Source organism: Vipera berus (genome assembly GCF_964194415.1).
Source record: "Vipera berus genome assembly, chromosome: 4".
Lineage (NCBI taxonomy): Eukaryota > Metazoa > Chordata > Lepidosauria > Squamata > Viperidae > Vipera > Vipera berus.
Window position 1 is genome coordinate 57,798,627 of NC_138206.1, and position 16,468 is coordinate 57,815,094.

General features: G+C 37.7%; 1 protein-coding gene across 2 annotated transcripts in view; it reads left to right on the forward strand.

Moving 5' to 3' along the window:
- Positions 1 to 16,468, forward strand: part of ABCG1 (ATP binding cassette subfamily G member 1) — a 48,011-nt gene that overhangs the window by 15,050 nt on the left and 16,493 nt on the right. For both annotated transcript variants that reach the window (XM_081327743.1, XM_081327744.1), the window contains exons 3-5: positions 12,268 to 12,385; positions 13,492 to 13,624; positions 15,881 to 15,931. In XM_081327743.1, coding sequence (XP_081183869.1) covers positions 12,268 to 12,385; positions 13,492 to 13,624; positions 15,881 to 15,931 — 302 coding nt within the window. The remainder of the gene's footprint in view (positions 1 to 12,267; positions 12,386 to 13,491; positions 13,625 to 15,880; positions 15,932 to 16,468) is intronic.

Sequence of the window (16,468 nt, forward strand, 5' to 3'; positions counted from 1 at the left end):
GGTGTCAAACCTGCGACGTCACGTGACGTCGTGCAACGTATTGGAGCTTTTTCCTCATTGCCGGCAATGGGGTGGACGCATCCGGCCCGTGGGCCGGCAGTTTGACACCCCTGGTATAATGTAAGCAAACGGGCGGAGATAATGTATTCTGTTTAGGTGCTTCTGATAGATTGTAACCTCCAAAGCCTAAGCCAATGGGGCCATGGGGGAGGGAATGGGGCGCCGCAATAGGATGTATAATAATGTGATTTTGGAATTTGGGGGTGTGGTTCAGTGCTTGGCTACATTGCATTGTTTGCCTTCCTGAATCCACCACGCTTTGCAAACCATTACTTTTTAGACTTTGTTGTGAAGTCTAATAAACTTCTTTTCTATTTGCAACTCAAACAGAGTGGATTTCAATTTGTGTCTATTTTTGTGTCTAACACAAGGTTGTCTGCATATTGTGCTGTAATTACACACACACACACACACACACACACACACACACACATATATATATATATATATATATATATATATATGTATATCAGTCTCCCTTTAATTCTTTGTTAGCAATCTAAAATTTACACAAATATGAGCTGTCACTGTTGTGACTACTGCCTGTCGATGGCCTTCGGTTAGGCTGAAACAGGAAATAAAGATTTGTCCCATGTTTGGGGCCTAGCAAGGTAGTCGGAGTTCCGGCACCTTTTTTGGATGGAACCTTGTATGGTAGGCAAGGCGGATTGTATGACATGTGTGAGTTCCGGCACCTTTTTCTTTTACAAAAAAAGCACTGTAGATAGATAGATAGATAGATAGATAGATAGATAGATAGATAGATAGATAGATAGATAGATAGATGTTAAGTATTTGTCAAGGCTTTTTGAATGCACCTTGCTAATCTCAGATAAAGGGTATGACTGACTGATGAGAACATAAGAAGTTCGAAATGATCATCTCAGCCTACCAAATTCTTTATTAGCAATTTGAATAATTTACATATATACACACACACACACACACACACACACACACACGCACACACACATATATTGGCTTGATAAAGAATAAAGGGAGACAGATATGATCATTTCAAACTTATTTGTTCTCATCAGTCAGCCGTACCCTTCTGAGATTCGAACCTGGGCCAACTGCATCTTAAGCAGTTGTTTTAACCCCTAAGCCACAGGCTCTCTCTCTCTTAGTTAGCTGAGAAGCAAGGGAGATATGTGTTAAATGTTTGTTAAGTATTTAGACTGCACTTGCTTAGGTCCCAAACACGGGACAAATCTTATTTCCTGTTTCAGCCTAACCCAAGGCCATCTACAGGCAGTAGCCACAGCAGTGGCAGCTCATATTTGTGTAAATTTTTTGGCTTGCTAACAAAGAATAACAAAGAATACCAAAAAAAAATTGCATAAGAAATTAAATATATAGAACTAAATACAGGTAGTCCTCAGCTTAGGGCTACAGTTGAGCCCAAACTTTATGTTGCTGAGAAATTTATTAAGAGAGTTTTGCCCCATTTTATGACTTTTCTTGCCATATTTGTTATGTGAATCACTGTAGTTGTCAAATCAGTAACACAATTGTTAGGTGAATCTGGCTTCTCCATTGACTTTGCTTGTCAGAAGGTTGCAAAAGGTGATCATATGACCCTGGGACTCTCCAACCGTCATACATTTGAGTCAGTTGTCAAGCATCCAAATGTAAATCACACGATTAAGGGGATGCTGCAATGGTCATAAGTGTGAAAAATGGTGATGTCACTTTTTTCAGTGCCATCGCAACATTGAACAATCACCAAGTGAACTGTTGTAAATTGAGGACTACCTGTACAGTTGTTCTATTTTAAAATTGAAATAATTTTTTTAATTGGATATTTTATCTTAATATAAGGGTTTATATGTAAATATGGTATGCTGTAAATGTGCTTCTCTCCCACGCCATGTTTATTTTCAGCACGTGTATTTCCCTGTTGTGTCTTTCTTAGATATACATTTAGGTATTTGGCAATCCATAAGTAGATACTGTACATCATACTCTGAAAAAAACAACCCATCCTTCTAGATTCTACTCAATGGAATTTAGAAAAAAAAATCCATAATGTTTGTATAAATTGTCAATCAGTCAAAATATTAAAATAATGAATCATGCAAGCATTCTCTTATGGTTTCTCCCTTTATCTGAAAAAAAGGCAGATGGGCAGATAGTGGTTTCTGAGCAAAGTATAATTCTTTTTCCTTCAAGCAGATGGCATGAAGATTGCCTCATGCAATATGTATCACTGAAACACTTGCATGCAATCTGGTATCTGCAGGGTCATCATCATTTATTGACCTATTTAAAAGACTCCCCCTGTTCTGAGCTGCAACAGTGCTATATACAGTACCTCTCTGCATTTGCCTTAATCTTTCTCACATAATCCTAGTGTCTGCTATTGAGAAGCAGGTTCTGACATGTTCAACCATCTGCAAGTCTACCGGATTTTACTTTATCCAACTTTTCAAGTAGGCTAGCACTAGAGACTTTGACAGATGCTTTCTTGACATCAAGAAACATTACAGCCACTACATTTTCTCGGCCTCCTATGTTACCTGATTATTTATCTGATGTGGAAAAAATAAGATTGACCTGATTGTTCCTTTGAATTCAAACTAACTTCTGGAAATGGCAGTGTTTGTCCTACATGCTACAGACATGGTGCTTGACAATCTGTTCTGATACTCTGTGTATCCACACCATTAGAATACCTGAAGGGCAGGTTAGGGAGAGATGGTCATGGACAAAATGGGTCTGAAAAGGATTATGAACGAAACTGTTGACAATTGCTGCTGCCAATAGTTGTTATTTTGGATATGTTTGCCACCTTGAGTTGTTCTTAAAAATAATAAAGATAGGAAACAAACAAACAAAATTATGCTATATTCAGTTAGATGTATTTTCAAACTTTTTCAGGCCATAGAATCTGTAAGTTAAAAATAGCAACAACAATGTTTTCCAGAATCCCTGATCAAGTGATTAAGCTTCAGGGATAGAAAATTGGCTGTGTTTGAGAGAATTATTTTTTTCATCCTTAGCTTCTCATGGAATTGAATAGATTTCTCATAGACCCAAGAGTTATTTCCATGGAGCACAATTTTAAAAAAACCTGGACCGATTCATTATAATATAACTCCTATGACTACATTTTATGCCTTGCTATTTGACAAGTATATCAGTAGGGCATATTAAAATAAAGACTTCACATGAGGGCAAGAGATATTTATTTATTTATTTATTTGATTTTTATCGCTGCCCATCTCAACAAGTGACTCTTTTTCAAACATAAAAACAAAACAGTACAAAATAAATATCTATGGCACTAAGTAAAAATGATAATATGGTTGTTAACACAGCCAGGAAATGGAGCTCTTAACACAGGTGGAGCTCTAGGCCTAAGCACCAGAACCAAGATTCAAAGTCCTGAGAAGTGCCAACAGTTTCAGGGTCATCCTGATATCTGAAGGGAGAATATTCCAGACAGGGCGACAGCAGAGAAAGTATGTCTCCTGATTCCTGCCAGCTGACATTCCTTGGCTGAAGGGACCCACAAATGCCAGCCTGCCTGGCTGAGTTGTACGGGTAGAAATAACTGGAAGAAAATGGCCTTTAAGGGAACCTGGCTCCAAGACATGAAGAGCTTTAAACATGATAACCAGCGCCTTGAATTGCACCTGGAAACACACTGGCAATCAAACGCAGGCCACAGAGCAGTGGTATTATATGTGTTGAATATCTGACATCTTCAACTATCCAGGCAGCTGCATTCTGCAGCAGTTGAAGCTTCCAAATGCTCTTCAAGGGCAGCCCCCTCTATAGCACATTGCAGTAATCCATATAAGAGGTCATGAGAGTGTGAGTGACTCTGAACAAAACCTTATGCTCAAGATCCAGGAATGATGCTCAACAAGTTGTTTTAAATACTGTGAGAGTCCATGGGACTAGGAACTAACAATGTGAGTAGAGTAGAGTAGAACAGAACAGAACAGAACAGAGCTGGAAGGAACCTTGGAGGTCTAGTCCAGCCCCCTGCTCAAGCAGGAGAGCTTATATCATTTGAGACAAGTGGTTGTGCAGTCTCTTCATCAACCTCCAGTGATGAAACACACCCCAACCTCTGAAAGCAAGCCATTCCACCAGTTAATTGTTCAACCTGTTAGGTTTCTCCTTCATTCCAGGTTGCTTCTCTCCTTGATTAATTTCCACTCAAGGTTTCTTGACCTGCCCTGTGGTGTTTTGGAAAATAAGTTGACCCCCTCTTCTTGTGGCAGCCCCTCAAATACTGGAATACTGCTTTCACGTCACCCCTAGTCCTTCTTTTCTCTAGACTAGCCTGCAACCATTCTTCATATCTTTTAGTCTCCGGGTTTTTTATCATCTTAGTTGCTCTTTTTCGTTACATTCTACGCAATTTAGAAGATTATTTTCAAGTTTCTATACATGGATTAAAGGGTATATCAATATAATAACAGTATAATAACAGTATAATAACATGATTTATAGCTAAAAAAAGAAATAAAGACAAGCTTGATTTCTGGTGATTTTGTTTCCATAATGTTTTCATTATATATTCAAAGAGCATAAATGCTTTGACAATTATTATTTTCAAGTTGAGGTCAATTAATTATTGTGGGTTGACTGTGCTTGGGAAGTATTAGAAGAGGCTGTTGTGGGGATAGCTTCCATCAGAATTTTTTCTCTCCCAATTTTGCCTTTTTCATTAGCACTTGGTTTCTTGAATTCATGTTGTACCCATTACCTCCTGTTATCTTTCCTATTTTTGATGTGAGCTGCTCTACAGACAATGGATATGAGTAGTGTTCCACTATTTCATTTGGAGAAGAAGAGAATTGTAATAAGGCTATTCATATCAATAGTATTCACATCAATAGTATTGAAATGACCAGACACCTACTATGCTGTTTAAGGTAGAAAAGTTTTAATAGTACTGTATTCTGAAATATCTTTAGATAATATAGCCCCATTGTTTCTCATTGCAGTATACAGTTGAATAGTTTTATTTTCTTATTTGTCAATTCTCCTATATCTGTGTCAACCTTATGAAGTAGTCCGGACAAGTAGCTCACCCAGGAGAAGTAACTCTATATTTGTTTACAGAATCTTGGAAGTCTGAAAGTAGCGTACATCTCTCCCCACCTCCCAACTCAACTTTACAGTCTAAGAAACCAAGAAAGACTCTTAAGATGTTTTCCGTGCCCTCATTCCTTCTGCCAGCTCAGCTGCCTAATGGCGCCTAATTTGTGGCTCTTGTATTTCAGGATCAATTCCATATATCATGACAGTTTATCAGGATCGGTACTTTTTTCACTCTGCCCCTGTGAAGTGAGCTTGCTTGTAATATGTAATATATAGTTGCCCAGCAGGGTGATAGTTTCAGTTAGGATTAGGTTAGTTTAGTTTCTATACAGGACCAAACTAATTACATAATTGTGCCCTGATGTCTTGCTACACGTTTCTTTTTATATCAATATATCCCGCATTTTCTTTCACTTGGGAAATGTCCAAGGAGAATTTGGGGGCATTCAAATCAGCCTAGAGAAAACAAGCAGAGCCTAGCAATTGAGTCGTAGCCAGTCTTATTACATTCCTCTAATCCAGACATGTCAAACACAAGGCCCAGGGGCCGGATGCGGCCCGCGAAGTGGTTTCATGCGGCCCGCGAAGCCATCCTGGAAACAGTGAGGGAACGGCCCCCACTGCCCTGGCCCTGAGACCCTTTTTCTGCCAGAGACCCTCAGATCTGTCCCACTCCTGCCCAGGCCCCCATAGGCACCCTTGATGCGAACCATGTAGAGCTGGCCACGCCCACCCAGTAGGCCATACACACTCTAACCACGCCCACCCAGTAGGCCACACCCACCCAGGCCACGCCCACCTGGCCCCCTGAGGGCAACCGCAATGCTGATGCGGCCCTCAATGAAATTGAGTTTGACACCCCTGCTCTAATCGATGGATGTTTACTCTAGTAGATGGTGACAAATGAAAAGAAATGGAAATAAAGGCAAAGGAGAAAAACAATCAATGGATAATGAGTTTGACAGTCAAAAACAGGACAGCTGTTTTACTTTTTTCAAATAATGTTTTTTTTTCTCTTTTGAGGAGCATTTGTTATGTTTATATTTCACATTAAGCATCTGCAATCCATATTCATGCTAAACATTTAGAAAAAAATTATCCATGAATACTTACTTCAGTATTATTTCTTTCAGTTTCCTTTTACACTGGTTGGATTTTTTTGAACCTAATACCTCCATTTGACTCTTCTATAAATTTTCTTTGAATTTTTCAAGAAATTATCTCACCTTCTGGACAGAATTGAATCAAAACTTCTGCTGTTTAAAAGTAAAAATAACTCCTTCCTGTTTGTCCAATTGAAATGGAATCTTCTTCTGCTTTAATATTTCAGTAAAAAAAGAACCCCTCTTTTCTCTTTCATAAAATTCTGATAGATAGGAAATTTTTAATGACAGTTATATCTGTATTATCAATATTCAATCTTGTATTAAAATGCTGCTGCAATATTTGAACCCTTGTTTTATTTCTGATGAACTGCACAAAAACTTGCCTTGGGGTATTTCTTGCAGTTTCTGCTTCTATATCTTCTTCCTAATCCAAATAATTGCCAAGACTTTAATAATCCTTTTTCTAATATCTTCATCAGAAACCTCTGGGATTGCTCTAGGTCTTTAAACAAAATTCCTTCTCTCTCAGTTCTAGTGGAGCCAGATTATCTAGTTCTCTTTCACCTTTCTGTCTATAACTTCTATCTTACTTGCTAAAATTCCATTTTGTCATAATGTGGAATATTAGATTTTAGATTTTATTAGATTTATATACCGCCCTTTCCCGAAGGACTCAGGGCGGTTTACAGGGCATTTTAACATCACATCAATATAAAATACAAAGTTAAAAGAGAATTAAAAGATTAAATTATCCCTGAAAATAAAACCCCAGTTAAAATTCTCAGCCTGGGTCAGAGAGCTCAAAGAGCCAAGTCTTCAAGTCCCGGCGGAATGAGCGTAGGTCAGGGGCAGTCCTGAGCTCCACGGGCAGCTGGTTCCAGAGGGCAGGCACACCCACAGAAAAGGCCCTCTCCCTGGGTGTTATCCGCCGGCAATCTTTTACCGGCGGCACCCTGAGAAGACCCTCCCTCTGCGAGCGCACTGGACGAAGGGAACTTGATGCTGGCAGCAGGTGTTCCCTCAAATATAGTAATAAAGACTTCAAGAACCAGTGTTTTCAATCGTACTCTAATTTTCTGTCTTATCACTACAATCTTATAGCAGTTGTAGCCTAGGTTAGATAATTAAATTAAACAAATTAAGAATTTATTTTATACCTAAACTAATTTTGATGTGTTTGTGGAAGTTTCCCCCCCCCCGAGACATTAATTCTTTGATTTTTAGTGTCCATGTCTTCAAAGGCTGATTCACATATAGCCTTTGCTGTATGTGTGCTTAAAAATGCCATTTTGACAAGAAGAAAAATGAGAATTTGAAATATATACTGCTCAAAAAAATAAAGGGAACACAAGATAAGACATCCTACTATTAAATACAGTACATTGTGTTGTTTAAGTGTTCCCTTTATTTTTTTGAGCAGTATATATTCACAAATAAATGCTGCAGAGGATGACAGTAATTTTTTAGTTGTCAGTTTAGCTAATAAATTGTAAATTGGCTCACAAAGGTTGAAACTGGTTAATTAGATATAGCCATATAGTTTCCACCAATTTCTTAGTTTAGCAGGTGTTGAAGATGTTGCTGTGTCTTCCAATTTGTCTTGTATGACACCCATGACTAACATTTAGCACTGAATACCTAACTGGCTGAACACAATACAAACCATTGTTGCAAAATGATGGCGCTTATCAAGGTTTGCCATCAATTTTATTTATAGTGACTGCAATTTAACTTCTGTTTTGAAATGGCTGTATACTGTATTTTCTCTTCTCAGAGACATGGTGATATATCACTTATTACCTGTGTTGGCAACTTAGCACAAGAGACAACCACAGATGTAAGAAATATTCAGGAAGCATCTGGTATTTTGTACACTGATTAATGGTAGATATGTTATATATAGCTTTTTGTCTTTGTCAGCTGTGCAAGTAAATAATCAAAATGGCATTTTTTTTCTTATTTGTTCACTATACAGAACAATAGTGATATTGCAATTTACTTTAATCTAATGCCTTCTAGCTTTGTTTGGAGTCCAGTTACCAGAATTCCCAGCCAGCAAATTAGGTAAAGGTTTTACCGGTGGTACTGATGGTAGAGAAAAGGCTTTGGTATTTTTTTTTCCAGGTTTCATATAGCCCTCATGTGAGTTTTGTCCTGTATTAATTAGTTTATTTTCTCAGACAACAGCTCTTTAGTGGAATCCTCAGCCATTTCTAAACTCTTTGATTCTTGGTAAATCCATGGCAAGCAATAAAGATCTGAAAGGATCAGATATTGCCAAATATACTTGTGATGCCAATATAAAATATAAGGGTTGACACATTCTAACGACTATTCAGTTTGTTATAGCAAAGAGTCCAGTTATTTGAAATATATGTTCACTAATAAGTACTACAGAGGATAACAGCACCTGAGCCATGGTGGTGCAGTGCTTAGAATGCAGCATTGTAGGCTAACTCTGCCCACTGCCAGGAGTTTGATCCTGACCGGCTCAAGGTTGACTCAGACTTCCAACTTTCTGAGGTCAGTAAAATGAGGACCCAGATTGTTGGGGACAATACGCTAACTCTGTAAACTGCTTAGAGAGTGCTGTAAAGCACCACGAAGTGGTATATAAGTCTAAGTGCTATTGCTATTTGTGTCTGAGTATTTTATTAGTTGAAAAAAGAGTACAAAGAGCAGTGCTGGTATTATCTATCAACTTGCCACTGCATGATAGACTTTCATAAGACCTTTCAACCATTTCCAGAGGAATAACCTATGTCATAGGGTTTTAAATCCCTCTGGCCTGCAATACTAATTAAGAAAATACAATTTGATATTTTTTTATACCCTCTCCTTTTAAAATGGAAGTGCAAATATACTTAGATGGTACATTACAAGGCATGAAGCTTAATACAGCAGCATTGTGTAAGATGCTTCATACTGTTAGACCAGTTCTGCAATGCCACCAAATGAAATAATGTATTTATAAGGACAAGTACGGACTTCTAAAATCATTTCAGTTACATTGTGAAAGTTATATTGGAAGTACATCAAGAAACTTTTCATAAAAGTAATCAAAGTGTGGAGGTTTCCCAGGCTGCGTTTGTACAGCCAAAACTTGTACTGAGGCCAAACCAAGACATGGTGCATGTAGGTGTGTACAAGAGCCTGGGAAAACCTTGGAGCAGCCACATGGGACTTCCTGGAGGTTGTAGTTGCTCCAGTCCTTTGGGGAAAGGCTCTTGGCCTGTATCCAGTGGTCGGATTCAGCCAGTTCACACCAGTTCGGCAGAACTGGTAGCTAATTTTTTGTTGCCCAGGCCCGGAATGGACTTCCAGAAGCGGCATCCACACAGAGAACCGGTTGTTCACATATTTGAATCCCACCACTGCCTGTATCCACAAGCTATCCACAAGAGCAATCCAAACATAACTTGGGTTGAACAAGTACTGTGAGAATTGTTTTCATTCTGAAATGAATACCTCTTCCCCTTCAGGTAGTTAGTCATGTAAAGAATAGCGTACGTTTTAACTCTGTAATTAAAAAGTGATTGAAAAACTAGACAGCCTTCATGAAAAAGGGCAAACACATGGGAAAAAACAGGCAGATAAAGCATTTTTCCCCCAAATCTTTGTATCAAATATCATAAAAGAAAAGAGAGATACAGAAAGGGAAGCAAAAGGCATGTTTTATTCATCTTTTTATCTCCACTTAAATCAGAGCAGCTCCATTCTGTTTTAGGAATTTTTTAAGGCATGGATGGCTATAAGTCAGGCATTGACTTATAGGGCAATACATGTATTGCCCTGTTCACCGCCCTGAGTCCTTCGGGAGAAGGGCGGTATACAAATAAAATTAATAAATAAATAAATAAAATAAATTAAGTAGAGCTCATGAGATTGCTGTAAAATGTTTGCAGTTTATCCATTATAGTGTTAATGAATAATGAAGATAGGGAAACCCAAAGAATAAATTTTGCTGAAGGTTTGTCCAGTCACTGGCTGAGAAAAGGAGCCTTAAGAAATCACGCTATCCGTACTGCAGTGATAAAATCTTGTCCAAACATTCTAACTCAGAATTCATATCTGAGTTCTGCCTATACACATATAAACTTCAAATCATCAATAGACACTAGGTATATTTTGTGGAACTGAGATCAGATTTTTTTAAAATGCAATTTGGATGGGATTCAAAGATAATCCTCCTGTTCACAAAGTGGGCAAAATAAAGGCGAACAGACTTTGGATGGCTGAGGGTTGCCTTGGATGAGGTTGTGACACCAAAGAGTGGGTTGAGGTTTTTTCTCCCTTTTACAAGTAGTCCTCGACTTATGACCACAATTGAGCCCAAAATTTCGGTTTTTAAGCAAGACATTTGTTAAGTGAACTTTTAGGACTTTTTTGCCACAGTTGTTAAGTGAATCACTACAGTTGTTAAATTAGTAACAAGGTTGTTAAGTGAATCTGGCTTCCCATTGACATTGCTTGTCAAAAAGTGACCACATGACCCTGGGACACTGCAACCGTCATACATGTGAGTCAGTTGTCAAGCATCCAAATGTAAATCACATGATCATGGGGATGCTGCAACAATTGTCAGTGTGAAAAACGGTCATAAGTTACTTTTTTCAGTGCCGTTGTAACTTTGATCAGTCACCAAACTAACTGTTGAAAGTTGAGGGCTAACTGTATTGGGGGTTTGGGAAGATATCTTGAAATCATTCTTTGTTCCTGCTTTTAGATTTGAAGTATGGATTTTGCTACAATAGAGAATTCAGTTTTAAAAAGAATTCACCAAAAATTGATCTATAAGCTGAAATTCCAAAGTAGCAATTTGTCTGTTTTTATTTTGGAAAAACAGCACTTTATAAACTTTAAACTCAACATGGGTCATTCCAGCATGCTTTCAAGACAGAGAAAGATTGGTCTCTTGAATTAGCGTTCTAGTCCTTACTAATGACAGCTTGGACATAGAGATGTCACAAAACAAATTTGGCCTTTATTTGTGCCCTGACATCAGATGTAAGTATATCAGTCACAGTGGGTTTGTTTCCTCCACTGCTTGGATGCCTGTGCAATTAGCCCTGAATTGTAAGAGATCCATAGATATAAAACTAAAATATAAGTTTTGAGTTATGGGTTGTAACAAAGCAGTAGATGTGTAGAAAATGGAAACCTAGATGTCTTGAATGAATTACAGTGGTTACTACAAAGAAATATTACTTTATGCCTTTTCAAGATCTAGATTCCTTATTGCATTCATTACATGAATCTATTCGCCAAATTAAAATGCGGCTTTTGCTGAACTTTTCAAGGAAACTTCTATATAATCATCATCCAAGTAAGTTTGCTGGTGTTGAAGTTAATATCTTTGTGGTAGTAGGAATATTTATATGCATATGTTTTGTACCTCCCAAACTATTTTGATTGCTGAAAGAAATAAAGAAAGCAGGCACTAGATCCGTCTCAGAAATTTAAAATATTAGGAAAAAAAAACATGGACAAAGACCTTTGTCACAGTGGTAAAGGAGTTTCCAAAGCCACTACAAAGATGACTGATTGCAGTTAATGACATACAGGTAATCAAATTTCCAGGATATCTGGATCAGATTCATTCATTCACATTCTACAGCCCCTCTCTCAGATAAGTGGCTCTGGGTGGCAAATAATCATAAAACCAAATTAAAACCAAGCGTAAGGATAATAAAAATATATGCCTCTGCCTCTATATCTTTATCTATATCTGCCAAGAAAAATTATAACCAATATTATTTACAGTTGCTACTGTCTGATCAATGTCATTTTATTTATCTTAACATGGCTAAGATTGCATTTCTGTTAAACTAACTAACTTTTGACCACACCAATTTTGTAATTAGTGGGTTTCACTGTGGTATTTTACTTGCTTTCTTACTCTGTTTTTTATTTGTTTGTTGGTTTTGTTGGTTTTTAAGCTGGCCAGTGGCTGCCATAAGGTCTTACCTATTTTAGAAAAACATGTTTTCTAAATTTTATCTCTCTCTCTCTCCCCACCCCCCTTCCCTTTTTACAGGTTTCAAGACTTTGTTGAAAGGAATTTCTGGAAAGTTTAGTAGTGGTGAACTGGTTGCAATTATGGGTCCTTCTGGAGCTGGGAAATCGACCCTTATGAATCTTCTGGCAGGATACAGGTCAGTAAGAGTAAGAAAACACCCGCGTGCCTTTTTTATGACCAATGTCTAAGATGTTAAGTGTATTGCCAAGATGCACCGTATGTATGTATGTATAAATTTGAAAATATAGGTAATATATGTTTATGTGATAGGCTGCATCTCTTGGTCAACTTTAAATATTAACAATGGCTTCTGTAAAAAAGAGATGGAATAGCTGGAATCAGGGTGAAAGATTGGCGGTCTCATGCCCTTCCTCCCAGAAGCCGCCAGCAACTTTACATTTTGGCTCCACCACCTGCTTTAAATAAGCAGTTTGGTCATTTCTTCTGCTATCATCTATTTTCCAAGGGCACTTGGTTTGGCATCTTGTCCACAGCTCTGATAAGTGGGACAGCCTTGACAACATGTACTGCCATTCTAGCAATTATAAGAAAAAGTTATTATCCATTTTTGGCCATGTAGCTTAATGCAGGGGTCCCCAACCTGTGGGCCCTGGGCCACTAGTGAGCTGTGAGCTGTTTGCAACTGGGCCATGGAAATGGGTGAACGCGCATGTGTGCATCCCCACTTGCACGAGCAGCAGGTGAGTGTGTGCATGTGCGCTCCGTTTACTGTGAGCAGTGCGCACACGTGCATGCCTCTTGCACAAATGGAGCTGTGCTTGCAGGCTGCTCGGGCCGAACCATCCCCTCTTCCCCCCCCCCCACCATTCTGGAAAGCCGGAAAGGTTGGGGAACTCTGACTTAATGCACTTACCTTTTCATTATGAAGATATTTTCAGCCTACCGGTAAATGTATTAGTTTTTCAGGAACTTCAGAGATGTAAATCCCACACTGTGTGCTATTAGGAGAGTTACAGTAGTTTGCATATGATAGTTGCATATGGAGAAACTTGATAAATAAATAACAATTTGTGAATGGGAGGTTTTTCTATAATAGCCCTTAAACTGTTTGTGTATCATATCAGACTCTGATAATAATTATTTCACACTTCATGCTTACTTGCATATACTAGAAAAGAACTGACTCCTGTACTGTGAAAAACCTGAATGTACAGGCTTACCTGTTTAATCTGCCCTAGAGGCATGGGAAAAAAAATAGGCTGTTTCTTCTCTTGCTTTCAGAGAGACTGGAATGAAAGGAGAAATTCTCATAAATGGGCAAAATCGTGATTTGCGTTCTTTCCGCAAAGTGTCCTGTTACATTATGCAAGATGACATGCTGCTTCCACATCTTACTGTCCAGGAAGCTATGATGGTAAGGTTATTAATAATAGCAACCACATCTATATAACATACAGGTGTTGTTTTTCCTGAATTAGCTTCTTCCTGGGTTACGCAGTAATTATTGTGCATCAAAGAACATGAAAAGAAATAAGGTGCATTCATGAAAAAGATCAATTCACAGGGAGGAAAATCTTCCATTAAATCTGCTTTGCTGAAGAACTAATGGACAGATTGTATCCTTTGTCTAGCAATTGGGTAAATTTCAAAGAAAGAAAGAAAGAAAGAAAGAAAGAAAGAAAGAAAGAAAGAAAGAAAGAAAGAAAGAAAGAAAGAAAGAAAGAAAGAAAGAAAGGGAAGGAAGGAAGGAAGGAAGGAAGGAAGGAAGGAAGGAAAGAAAGAAAGAAAGAAAGAAAGAAAGAAAGAAAGAAAGAAAGAAAGAAAGAAAGAAAGAAAGAAAGAAGCAAGCTTTGCTGGAAGAAAGGAATGTGTAAGGTAGAAACTGGTGATTTTTAAAGAAAACTATATGAAGCTATATTATAAATCACAAAATCTGCACGTTCACAGAGATTAAATACAGAAGCAGCTGGAATACTGCTATTTACTTACATATTTTAAAGCTTTTATATGCTGTCCCAAATCAGTATGTTCTAGGCAAATTACCATTATCTGTATTACTCTATTTCACTGTATTCTAGCATGCTATTTCTCCCATAGTTACAGCACTAAAGATCAGTTTATGCATCATGTTTATATTTTAAAGACAAGAGAAAGGGTGTTGCTTTCATTGCATGTGGCTATTAAATAGCCATTGTATTTTAAATATTCTGCCCTCATTGTATCTAATGCATCCATGGTGGCACAGTGGTTAGAATGCAGTATTGCAGGCTAATTCTGCTGACTGCCAGCAGTTAGATTCTCACCGGCTCAGGGTTGACTCAACCTTCCAGCCTTCCAAGGTCAGTAAAACGAAGACCCAGATAACTCTGTAAACCACTTAGAGAGGAAATAAACATAAATACACAGTCCCATAATAAAATTAAAGCTTCTATGGGGGTATGACAGTAGCCTTATAACTGGATGTCCAATTCAGCTATCAAGGAGATTGCCTCTGGCATTGCTTCATGCAGATCTTCTAGGGAACCAGAGATGAATGTCATGGGCAAAACCTGCACAATATGTTTAATAGCTTGCATTTCAGCACCACAATCACAACATCCTTGACCATAGCCGAATGAGAGTGTGTTGTCTTCTAATGTGGGATGGCATGATATTGCTAAATACTAGTAACCAGTGCACAGGAGTGGGATGCAATGTGCCAGAGATGATACACATTGTCTGGTGGAATTGACCATTGGCCATTGGACACCGTTAAGCCATACCCTGGCACAATATTCAACTGTGGAATAAACCAAAGCCAAGGCTGTTGTTCGTAGAGTGTTAGCATCAGCACCCTCGGGATGTTCCAGCCAATCTGTTCAGTAAATTGTTGTGGTGTTTCAATTTTACAGGAACTACAAAATAGATACTGCTTGACAATCAATTTAATAAAAGTTGGGGAAAAAGAAATGACATTGGACTTTTCAGCCAGCCTATTTTAATGATATTCTATTCATATGTGTATTTCCAATTCTTTGTCACCATTATGTTGGGAGTCTCAGAAATAATCAAAATTACTTGACTCTATATTGTTGATCAAGTATGTCCTTTCTAAGCAAGCATTCAATTTGAAATTAAAATGTGGTCTTTTTGAGCATTGTGTTACAGATGCTGAACTGAACAGACAAATCTTACAAAGATATGCGTATCTCAACCTCAAAAATATATCAAAACGTGCAAGTCTTGAACTATGTGGCTGGCTCTCTTGAACTGCAACAGAATAAAATCAAATATTTTGGGGGATAGTATACCTAAATGCATTCACAGCTTTGGAAAATATTATTTTTCTAAGCAGAATTATTATAATAAAAGTATAATTTTCAGATAAAATGTTTCTAAGTAGTTTCTTGAAGAAATGGTTCAGTCAAAGATGTTGTTTTTTTCTTCATGAATGCCTGCAACCTTCTCACATTACTCTAACAAATATTTATCCTAATTGAAACAATTGATAATATTTAATCTCTTAAGGATTTGTTTCCTGGCTTCTATACAATAATAGCTATGTGTTTTAAATGAGCAGCCACAGTAGTTGCAAAAGACCTATACTGTATTATAGGAACCACATAAATGCATGAGTAACCCCCTCCCACAAATAAATTGAATTAATAAGTATAATATTCTACTATTTCAGGTATCTGCCCACCTGAAACTTCAAGAAAAAGATGAAGGCAGGAGAGAAATGGTATGTGTATTATTTAATTCTGACTTTAAAATGTGGTACTTACTTTCTTTTAGAAGAAAACACAGTGTATTTTTTATATCTAAAAGTATTATTTTTATATCTAAAAGTAGTATATGTAGAAGATTTTATAGAATGTTTTCTCTCTTTTTCATCAGATTTATGAAATGTTGAAAGCAAAGAATATCCCATTTGCATATTAACTTATAAACTGGATCACTAGCAGAGTGTACAATACATGGATAACACTAGAGTAGGATCATAGTTTTCATCCAAAATGACTATTTAGTCCTGTTTCCTTACAACCTTAACAATAACTAGAAATAGCAAACTCCAAAGAGTTGGAACTATATTAAAATAAATATTAAACAATATGCTTCCTAATACCTCAGAACTGGCACATTAGAAATTTTTTTAAAAATTTACCTGTGGGTTGGGACACTGAGCTTGTCAATCAGAAGGTCGGCAGTTTGGCGGGTCGAATCCCGAGTGCTGCGTAGCAGAGTGAGCACCTGTTACTCGTCCCAGCTTCTGCCAACC